General features: G+C 31.9%; 1 protein-coding gene across 1 annotated transcript in view; it reads right to left on the bottom strand.

The window, feature by feature from the left end:
- Positions 1-10,176: 10,176 nt before the first annotated feature.
- LOC111641363 overlaps positions 10,177-12,585 on the bottom strand; it is a 47,770-nt gene continuing 45,361 nt past the window's right edge. The window contains exon 6 of the mRNA XM_023387509.1: positions 10,177-11,664. Coding sequence (XP_023243277.1) covers positions 11,655-11,664 — 10 coding nt within the window. The 3' untranslated portion in view covers positions 10,177-11,654. The remainder of the gene's footprint in view (positions 11,665-12,585) is intronic.

Here is a 12,585-nt window from a genome sequence, read left to right on the forward strand (position 1 = left end):
AGCAAACAAGTTTTTAGATTATTGTTTATAATCAACAAATTCTCTATAAAAACTAATTATACACATTTAATATGCCATCTCTAGCTTGACTGTGCAATTTCATTTTCCAGGTTTCTCCAGTGAGAAGGAATGCTGGAATTTTGTAATAGGAAATTTTTTTGAATTGGAATGAAAGTTTTATTCACTAGATTCAAAAATTCTAAGTTGGAAATAATTTTAGGAAATATATATCTGATTAATCTGAATTTTTCTAATGCACAAAAATCATAGTTTCATTTTTCATACATTATAATTGAATTCAGTTAACAAACTATACATGGCTTTTTTTAAAGTAATTACAGGAAATCCATATTAATTCAAACTCTGATAGTTTGAAATCTTGTTAGTTACAAACTAACAAGATTTCAAACTATTTGTCCTGGTCAGGGAGAGATTTTATATGCTAAGAAATCTGGTTAATTCAAATTTCAAAGTAGCTGTATTTTGAAGTGAAAATTCTGGGACAAGTGCTGTATACCTATAGTTTGCTTAATAAATTACATATACTGCTATTTTTAATAATATAAATATACAAACAGAATACATCTACATCAGTTACATGGCATTTGTACAGAAATATATAAATTTTGGCTAATTCAATCACATCTTCAAATTATCAAGTTTTATTTTGTCCTTTTTTTTGAATTTCAAAGTATTTAGGATTTTCTGTAAATTTTTTGGAAAGACTATACATTCAAAACAATAACTCATTAAGATGCTTGGAAAAACTAATCTACTTCAGCATCATTTGAAAACTACCAATATACATGACATTCTCACTAACTATCAATCTCATTTCTGGCCAATTTAGTATTAAGTATAGATCCACAAGATCATTAACTATCAAACCATAGATAACTCACACTAGAACACAATTCCACCATTTTGCTTAGACCCCCCCTCTAGCCTGACAGATCCATTACTTTCCAAGGTTTACTCCCAGTTGCACATCTGTTCATGAGCGGGAAACAGATGTCTGATCAGATAGTCTGAACTGAAATCTGGATTTGTCTTCAGCTGTCCAGTGCGGTTTTCTGGTCCAGGACAGCTTTGCAATGCAGTGATGAGCAATTAGCAGGATTTACAAGTAGGGCAATAATTGCCAAAGCCCAGCATGGTTACAGACCTTTGCACAGTGTACATTGATGGCCACAGATGCACAAGTGTTATCTCAGATCATAGCCAATTTTAATGTGGCTTGATTGTCGGCTGTATAGAATCACCACCAAGGTCTGGAACACGAGGTTTTCACCCATAGATATCATTTAGTCATTGTAAACGCTTGATACAGTTGCAAGGGGAAACAAATGTAGCAGTTACCTTGGAGATACAGTAGGTGCAAAACAGACTATATGTCTACAAATCAGATTCACTTAATGTTCCTGAATAACACAAGTAAAAAAGACTTGTCAATTTACTCCTGCTCATATAGCATGTTATCAAATTAGCATAAATGGGTAGTTCAAAATTTGCAGTAGTAACAGGTGATGCTACTGCTTATTGGAGATGCCTATTCTGGTTTATCAGAGTATATTTTTTTGTTTTATTTAATACATTAATTTAATTTACTGAACTTAGTTTCACAATACCAAATAATATTTGAAACCAATTTTTTCCACTGACAGCAATCATGTGACATGGATTACCACAGATGAAGGTAATTTCCATGACATGACATAGGAATTCTTGAGTTAGTTTTAACTCATTTTAGAATTAAATGATTACATTTTCGTTTTAATCAAACTTTTCTCAGGAATAAGCTTAGAAGAAATATGACAAGCATTTAGAACTGTAGGCAAAAATACACAATTCTACAGATTAATTCAGTTGAACTCATTTGCACTATAATAATTAAAAAAAAGTACAATCAATGTAAAAATTTAATATTTGATTTTTTTTATCATCAGTTATTTACATGCAAATGAATTTTTAACATCTAGCTTTCTATTACGTACTATGATAAATGTTTCAGATAAATTACTAACAATAACATTCTTCTTGGTTGTTATGATGATAAAAAATTTAAATGAATGACTATGTGATATTAACATGTGATAAATATCCATAAATTGAATCACAATTTTATACAAAAATATCTCCAATTATGACTTCTAATGTAATTAAATATATTTATTTATGTAAATATTTTAACTCAATGATTAGGCAAAGATTTTTCTTAAATGTTGTGGGGGTGCAATAGGCAGAACCTGAACATCTGACTTCTATAGCCCCATGAGTTATTGGTCCAAAGGCAAACTGTACAGATAGTAAAATTTATTGTTTGGTGTTACAAGATCTGACACACATTAGTAATGTGCTCTCAATACAAAACAGCTAGGGAACAATAACAGACAAGAAAGCTTTACGGAATATACTAGATGATAATGGACAAATTCAACCTACAATGGCATATCTGAAGGCAATAAACTTAGGTCTTAATAAGTACGATCTAGAGTTCTGTATCTAAGACCTGGAAACAAAACAGGCCAAAGAATGCCAGGTCTAGCCAATCTATGCCCTTGTGCCATAAGAATAGTCTTAATTTCACTTACAATTTCAAAGATAAATTTGGTATTGAATAGATAAGCCTGGTAAGAAATTGCAAGAGAAGTATTGAAGATGATCCCTTCAATTGAGTTCTCTACTTAGTTGTCAATTTGTTGACTATTGTCAACAAATAAGACTGGCTGAACCAGACCCAAGCAACATCAAGTCTATGTTGGATGGTACAATCAATGCATTTCAAGATACTTTGATCACTGCACCTCTCTCCAGTACTGGTAATTTGATTTCCTATGAAGATAACTTACATATAGTATCTTCAGAAGACTCCAAAATAGTTTGACAAGAAACAGAAATCTATATTTATATTTGATTTATATAAAGGGTTTAAAATTAATAGGTACCCCAAAATTAATGCAGGATTTAAATTTTGCATCATTTTTCTCCCATTGGGTTGGTAGCGCGAGGTGACAACTTGTAGTGAACCCTTTACAGTTTATATGCTTCTCCATCCTGTATCACTCAATATTATGATTATCAAAACTTATAAGGGAAAAGTTTTGCTATGACAGTGCTGTAATTTTTGGTTGGATAAACATGCCAAATGAAATGACTGCACAAAGAACATCTAATGCATGTCCAATGAGTGACAGTTTGGTTGTGGATTGGAAAAATTTTCAGCCATATGTTTAACATGAGGCTGAAGATGAAGTTACTGTTAATGGTGTGCATTATCACAAGACAATATCAAAGTTTTTGTGGCGTCATTTGAAAAGCATGGATTTGAGTGACAAGTTGCACCATCCTACTGGAACCACGTCATATGGCACACAAAACAAAGTTGTTGTGGCAGAAGTTCTTGGGAGACTTGTCTCTCACAATGGCAATAAGAATTGGCCACCAAGATTGTGCAATTTAACACAATGCAACGTTTTTCTCTGGGATTTGTAAAGTCCAAAACTTATGCCACTAAAACAAGAACAATTTCTGAATTGAAAGCAGAAATTTGAAAAATTATCAATGAAACTGAGCTGCAACTGTGCTAAAATGTAATTGAAAATTGTGTCAGAAGAGTTATGAGGTGCAGTTATCAGGTATTTTATTCCATATTTAATTGCAATGTTTACCCTTTAAAATGATGTAACAACTTTGCCAATTAATGACTAAATAAATAATTTTAAAAAGAATGTATGCGAGATCCGTAAGGAGGAAAAGGCAATTTTAAAGAAAAAATTAGCGAGAAAATAATACTTTAAACTTCTACGAATTTTCCAAAAATGATGTCAAAAGAAACTTTCGATTACAGGTGAAGTTGATTTCCTTTCCTACGGATGACTCACAAGATGAGTCGAGCTTTTGCACACGCTACTAGGCCATCAGAGAAGGCCGATATAAAAAGGACATTTTCCCGCCATTTGAAGTGTTCTCCATACGATATAGAGAGTCCATCATTTGAGAGTCAGCCATTGGAACGGTTCTCCATACAACATAGGGCAGTCTGTCGAAAGAGGTATTTCCACACGAGGGCAGTTCGTCATAAGAGATATTGCCATACAAATCCTGGAAAGTCATTCAAAGAGTCTGTTATATGAAGAAGTCCCTCATAGGAAGAGTTATCTATACAAGAAAGTGCCATAGAAAATATAATAATAATAATATCCATAAGAAGATCCTCATACATTGAAATATTCGAAAGACCTGGAGGAGGTAATATGATAACGGTTAGATCGATGTGAACTCTCACACGATAGGTCTAGTATAGGATTATTAAGTTTAGGTTTAATTTAGTTTGTAGTGACTTAGGTATAAGTACGATTTTGTCAGTCATTCATTTGTATACTTTTGATATTTTTGATTTATTATTTTAGTTTATTATATAAATATGGTCTGGTTAATGTTAGATATACACACTTATACTTATTCAGGTTACTTGTGTTCCTCATACTCGAAACTCCGAGATAACGTGTGTTAATCTGTATGTAATATAACTGATTAACTGGTGTCAACATCCTGACATGATCTAGACCAGGGGTGGCCAACCTTTTTAGCAGGCGGGCCAAATTTCAGAAATAATATTTCCTGCCGGGCCACGCACCTAATTTTTTTTTTGTTAATTTAAGTAAACAAGCAAGCGAGCTACAGCTTCAACCACATCGTTGCTTTCCAGTAGGTGAGATCGTGGTCAAACACTTGCCTGGTTTAATGTAAATAAACACAAAAAAATAGGTATATTTATTTTTTTTTTGAAGAAAATTAAACATAATTGAGAATCACTTATTCAATAACCGAGAAACATATTTATTAGACAATTAAAAAATATTTTAAAATGAGACATCTGACTTTGTTTTACAGAACTGTGCATCAAAATTTATCTCGACTAATGTTGGCGCTACACGCAAACAGTTTTCCAAATGAACATCAGTAATTCGTGTTCTCACTTGTGATTTGATGTACTTCTTGCGACTAAAAAGTTGTTCACACGCATAAGTGTTTCTAAATAGCGAAACCATCGACAGAACATGTTTATAAAACGCAGGATATTTATCCTTGTCCAAATACATTTCATAGAATTCTTCCAAACCTTCTTAACTCTTCTAATGTTCATTTGGTGACATGTACAATAAAGTTAACATTTACGTTCATTTGACCAAGCTCCGCGGGCCGCAACATGACTCCAGGCGGGCCGCATGCGGCCCGCGGGCCTCATGTTGGCCACCCTTGATCTAGAGCTTTCCATCTAGATCTTTAAAAATTTATTTAAAGCCCTCTGAAAAAATAAGTGAGCCAATCTAACGATTGTGTGTCAGTAAATGACATAGGACCAAATTCTATGCCCTTGGCTTCTCACATTTAAATCCCACATCACTTTTGAGATACCCTATACAACAGCGTGAGTTTCACAAGAGAAATTTGTAACACATTTAGTTAAGAGGTTTGTAAAAACTTTGGATAAAATTTAGATGAATCTGTAGGATAAACCTAAGGACAAAATTATAAATATTTTGTGCATAAACAATTTGTCTATGGAAAAATTAAAAAAAAAAATAAAATCAAAAGATGTTCCACAGAGAAACAGAATTCAGTGAAAGAATTATATTTTAAAAAGCAATTGCATATTCCATCCAAATTTAGGCATTTAATAGGTCAAGATCCAAAACATCATAGTAGGATATATTGTAATGCCTTAAAATCTATTTCAAAACTTAAAAGATTGTATGAAAACAGAGTTAAACTCAGTTAAGTAGAAATAGTGAACTATTTATTTTCAAATTAGACAGAATTAGATAACCGAATAAATAGGATATAACAATTTGCAGGGATTATCACACCAAGGCCAACAGAAAGAAGGACCAGTGGCACAACATCGCAATACTGAAGGTTGTGAAATTTTAAAAGATTGTTTTTGTCATAATACACTTCTTTTTAGTTGATAGTATCAACAGGAACACCTAGAAATTCTGAAAATACAGGAAGACATTAGAATTAATAACAACATGGGACTGAAGCTACATAAGGGGTGGATTGACATCGTTTTCACTTAACCTTGAAACAGATGCTTAACAGATGGGAGTACAGTCACATCACTTTGTGAAGTCAACTGCTCTGTCACAATGCATTTTACAAAGTCTTATAGATCAGATGTATTTTGTGTGTTAAAATCTGGAGACCAATTGATTTTAATAAGAGTAAGTTCATTGTTAGCTTCCTTCCTTTTTTTTGTGTTTTAATATACTTTTACACTATTAATAATAAATATTGTTCAGTCTACCAGAATTTGGAAAATGTAGGAGAAATTATCTGGGACCAGTAAATGTCTTAGTATGTTATACTACATTGTCATTAATATATCAAGTATAAATTGAATATAGTTTTTAGTGTATGGGTTACATTGAGAAATTGTAAATGCAGTGCACTGCATATGTTGGTTATTCTGTTGTATTGGCTGGTTATTGGTGTTATAACTGTTACATTGTTATCATGTGTTTGTAAGCTGATGAGGGTCTTTGTACCTGAAATGCATCCTTACCAAAATTTGAAATATGATTATTAAAAATGAACTTTTACAAAAAAGTTCTGGTCCTTGGTGTGATAAGCCCTGCAAATTGTTATACCCTATTTATTAGGTTATCTAATTCTGTTTAATTTATAGTCGTGGGCAAAAAGCATTGTTTATTATTATTTATTTTCAGTTGTAAAGTTGACTAGTGTATGGTATGATGCCATTTATTCATGTATAGTTTGTTTTAATTTTCTATCATTTCCCTTTCCTAGCCTATCAATTTTCCTTTGTTTCCCAAGTTTGAGAACTTTCCACCCTTGCCCTACTTTCTGTGGGTGTGAGCATTTAGACAGTAGAGTGGAGAAGGCCCCGAGGACAAACATCAGTATAGTCGGCACTTTTTGGTCACGTTCTCAAGGAAGGCAGATGTGCAGAGGACAAGCTCTGGGCTTTGAGGGGCATCAGAAGTGATAGGGTATGACTAAGATGCAGTTGGTACAGAAAGCGCCGGTGAGTCCTGAGTCAAAATGGGAAATCTTGTTTGGAAGACCAAAAGAAAAGTGAAATAGTGACAACTAAAAAAGAAAATATATATCAGTGAAATTCAGGAGAACTGCAAAGGTATATTTGGATGGGTTCCCCTTTTCTATGAAAATCTCTTCCCTCTTTTAGCATTAATTAGAATAAAAACAAAAAACAAACATAGGTTGTAAGATATACACAAAGATCAGCCACGCTTAAGACTACTATTCAGGATTCACACATGTAGAGTTCAAATCATGAAAGTGGTTGAGAAAATCCTTTTTGTGTAAACAATCTTCATTGTACTAAGCTGTTGTATAAAATTATTCACTAACAACACAACAATCTATAACAAAATCATTACAGACACATTTAGTCTAGAATGGTTTAGGCCAAGTTGATTTGAAATAGAACATTGGGTACATTGTTCAACTGTTACCTTGCTATTGAGTAAATGATTGTTTATATAATTATCTTTAAAAAAAGTCAGGTGTGTGCATTAGTATTTTGTTCTATGAAAGAAATCCTAAAATTGTATGAAAACAATTACCTCAGAAATGTAAGGTTAGTATTGGGACCCTGAGGGCTTTAATCAAAAAACATTAATTACATTAACAACCTTAATTATCAATATAAAGATAATGCTTATAGCCATACTTTATTGACCTTCCTCGGCAGAAAATTACAAATTGAAATGTTAGTACTGGAGCAACGTTAGATTTGTAATTTTCTTGAGAAAAGTTGGTAAAATACAGTTGAAAACATAAAAAAAAATCACTAGAATCTTCAGAACAATATTGTTTAAAGTGCCTGGAGGAGAGCCGTCCAATAGTCTTTCTTCTGTTTTATTTGCTTGTGTGGAAAGACTGCAATAATACCTATAAACAGGAAAAAGTCATCAAAGAATAAGTTGGTCAGTTAATTTATTACTCTTGTTTCTTTCTTAAGAAAATAATTTTGGGAGACAGTAGATGCACTGTGTAATGTTCTAAGTTATAGAACTGATTTCATATAAAATACAAATTATTTCCTTCATTGATTATCCTTTAAGATACATACATCATATCTCCTAAGTCTATGCATCACTTGGCACAATCATAGTTTCTGTATTCCACTATAGACTTGGCAAATGTAAGACTTTAGTTCTTATTATACTTGGGTGTCATTTCAACTCCATTTGTGACATCCCTTTATTCCCTAATGTGAAGTACCAACTAATCAGCAGGAGCAATTCTGGCAAATGAGGGTGATCAAGCATTGTAACTTGATTTTTGATGATAAACTGCTTGACTTCATTCAGTGTGGAACAAATCATTCACAAAGCTTTGCTTTTTTTTTCCAGAATCTGTGACATCATGCACAGTGTCCTTGATGATTAGAAGAAATGGGTATCATTTGTGACAGGTGACAATCCGCAATCAGTAGTCAAATCCTGTCATTCACATCTTCATTTCAACACTCGCTACGGCAGCCATTTCTAGGGTCATCTTTAACATTTTGTCCATCATGAATGCATACCATCAGAAAATGTTGGTGTGATTATGATAGTGCTTCATCACAGTAGTCTGCAAATTCAATTCTTTGCATCAGTGTTAGCAACTTTACAGAAGAACTTTATGGAGCACAAAGCAATGAGTGACAATACTCATAATCCACGACAATACTTTACCCAGTCACATTCAACTATGCATAGCACAAAAATAATTTCACCAATCTTTGAAAAATGGCGCATTTAACGAGACATGCCTGTAACAAAATATGTCAGTTGCCAATAGTACTTTAGCCAATAGTCAGTTGTGCAATCAGTACTTGCTATAAAACATCATTTTCTAATACTTAGTAGACATATTGGGTATATTGATGCTTGAATGTGTTTTGCTAAGCACTTTTTGGTCTATTTCAAAAAATATTAACATTTGATCAGTGGCACAAACTGCATTCAAATGCTACACTGTTTATAAATACAAACCACAAATTACTTTTAAAAAGCCAGCAATTTTTTTTCAACTCAGCAAAATCAAAGGCCTTAGGTATTAGATATTTTATAGTAATCATATAAATTTCCCACAACTTGACATTGTTCTCTTCCATTTCAACAGAGAATATTAGTTTGAAATCAGATAACTTTGGCAAGTGAAATAGTGATATAGCTTTATTTTCAGTGTAGTAAAAAGAATGACTATGCAACAATGTGCCATTATTTTATTCTTTTCTTTAGCAATTTGAAGTACTGTACTTTTTCAGACCAGGAACACTGAAAAGTTGTTCTTTCATACCTATACAGTCACTGTCCATGCAAGGGGGCCACACACGTTAAGGCCTAAAGAAAATTCAGAATTTTCTATTGACCACACACGAGGAGGAAAATCTCTGTCAGTCAGTCGGCCATGCATCTGATGATGACATACTGGCTGCTCTTGGAAACAAATTGTATTAAAACTCATGGGAAAAAACACGTGCATAGAAGTCTATGTTGTAAATAGTAGTAGTAGTGGTTTGGGTAGCACTGATCACAAAATTAATTTTTCATATGAATAATTTTTTAATGGAATTATTTCAGATCACAAAATTAATTTTTCAAGAGAAATCTTGGGCTATAGATTGGTAAAAAACATCAATTATCAGCAAAAGATCAATTGCTACCAAAAAATTCACAGATTAAATTTTATAGACAAAGAACCATCGGATATAACTGGATGGATTGAACATAGTAATTTACAAAACTCATTAAATTATTTCTCAATGTATAAAGAATTACAGTAGAGCATTGTTTATCTGAATCAATTGGGGACTGGGGTTGTTTGGAAAATCGATATTTCGGATAACCGATTATATATGAAAAAATATATTAACCTATCACATTTTGAAATTTTTCTCCGTTGCGTGTTGCTTTGCGTTGAATTTTCATTGATGTTAAGCCTAAAAAAGACTATTGTATTGTTAAAAACTTTTTTTTTATTGTGTACAAACAAAATAAATATATTGTATAAAAACAATAAAAAATTATACTTCAAAAGTTAATTTAGTATCAAAAACGTAAAATATTTGGGTAGCCCAATACATAGCCAAAGATTGCAGCTCCACAGCACTGGCGAAAATTTAAATTTGCCGACTGGAATTCTTTCAGATAATTGACTTTTGGATAAACGACGCTCTACTGTATTTTTATTTAAAGGTGGATAGATAGATTTTAAAAAAATGAACTTGTGAAATTTCCCCTTACAATCATAGACAATTTTCAAGATGTTTTGGCTAAAAATTCTTTGACAATTTATATTATTTTACCTGCTTGCTGAATTTAATAAATTTATAAGTATGAAATACAGTGAAAACTTGTTTATCCAGAGACTCCATTTGTATTTTGGGTACAAATTAAATGCTCAGTGATTGTTAACTTTCTTGAACAATAAATACTGTAATGCAATCACTGTATTGAAGGTAAATTAGATCATAGTCTAACAACAGATGACTGATTATCCCAAAACAGTTTGAACTATTTTCCAGACTTCTTTTGCATTCATCTAATATCATTTGTAATTGTCCTTCCCTTTTTTTGCAAGTTCCTTAAGATTTTACAGTCAAATGCACATTATTGTATTAAAATATCTTTATCTAATAAGAGAGTTAAAAATGATTTTCAAAACTTAAGAAAATTATGAAATGAAACATCAAATACTGTCTCATAAATCTTTTAATTTTTTTAAAGACAATATTGAGTTACCAAAATAAAAATAAATGCAATGCTTTTCCGTAAACATTCATATATTTCTATAAATAAATATTAAAATATAGCAATACCATCAGGTCCAATGGAATTTAAACAATGATTGATAACAAAGTTGGGAGTAGACATCTTAAAGAATAAAAGGTAGGTAGTAGGTTACGAAAATTTTAATGTGTCCAAAATTCGTAAGAACTTTAAAAGATATGTTGAGATTTTTTGAAATGACTTCCCTAAATTATTATTGTGATATATGGAAACAGTATTCAGTGTTTACTGGAACTTCTGATATTGCTAAGATTAATTATTTTAAAAAATTTACAGAAAACAAATATTTTAAAATATATCCGAATATCAATAACAAAGACTATACATTTTTAGTAATAATGCAGTTAATGAAAGCAATAAGTAATATCACAGTAAAAAGTTACCTTACCATTTTAGCATTGATAATAAAAATGAGAGAGCTTTTTATCAAAGTGTCTTACAAAACTTTGCTTTGTTTTTGGTTGAAAAAATCATCAAAGCAAACTTTTTGAATCTGAAAGTTGGTTCCACATTGGACAATGATATTCCTTAAAACAGATCTGATCCGTGCATAGCAAATTACTATTAAAAAAAAAAGAATCATTGAATGTTCACAAAAAATTCCAACTGATTTATAGTTAATTTTCAAATATTGGGAACATTTATGCTAGTATCTTCATTCATTCATTATGTACAAGTCTATGTAAATCATTCATCCTGAGACGCGAGATTGGATCCAACTAGAAAATACATATGTATATAGGCACATGGTTTCTTTTCAAGTAATGTTTTGCTAGATTCTTTCATAAGTTGTTTCAGCTCTACAACCACTCAAGACAAATATCACACCATCCTAAAAATATATAAAAATAAAAATTCAGCACTTTGTTACTTTAAGTGTAATAAATTTAATGTTAAATATTGAATTGATATTATATATATTATCTAATAAATATGTTATTGATGGATCTCTATAGATGTAGAAAAATCTATACAAGACATCCTTGCACATGAAATGCTCTGAATATATTGCAAAATGATATCATACTGGAATGCAAATAGGTCCCACATTATAAAAATCATATACATAAATAATTAAATCAATTACATAAATAACATTATCAAAAATCATATATATAAATATCATATACATTATATTAAATCATATACAGATATAGTTTCTGGATACAAATTCACTGAGTTCAGCGTTAATAAAGTTCCTTTAGTATTAACACAAGCACTTTCGACGAGTGTATAACCGTCGTCTTCAGATGAAAAGAACAAGTTTTAACAAAACAAACGTGCAGGATGTTCCTTTGGAACATCCTGCATTTGCAAAGGAACTACCGCGTTGCAAACGGTAGTTCCTTTGCAAATGCGGCCAATGCGCGGAAATGCTACCAATGATACGATGTATCGACAATGCGGTAGCATTTCCACGCATGCGCTGCTAGCACCATCTATCTATATATATATATATATATATAAAAATGGACGTGTGTGTCCCTATATTTCACTTTTCCACAAAAACTACACATCCCACATGAATGGTGTTTGTATGTGGTGGTAGCCCCAAGTCTCCATTCGTGCATAGGGGTGGTTGCGTCTTGATAGCTATAAGGGTACGGGAGATATGAGGCTGAAATTGGTTGAAAGTGGCTTTCTATTTCGAATGTTTTGTTTGAATTTGTTCGAATTAAATTCGAACATAAAATTCGAATATTGGTTCGATTATAGAACGATTGTAAACGTTCCAGAAACGTTGAAAATAGTT

Source organism: Centruroides sculpturatus, unplaced genomic scaffold (genome assembly GCF_000671375.1).
Source record: "Centruroides sculpturatus isolate CEXI.00-Female unplaced genomic scaffold, Cexi_2.0 scaffold1514, whole genome shotgun sequence".
Lineage (NCBI taxonomy): Eukaryota > Metazoa > Arthropoda > Arachnida > Scorpiones > Buthidae > Centruroides > Centruroides sculpturatus.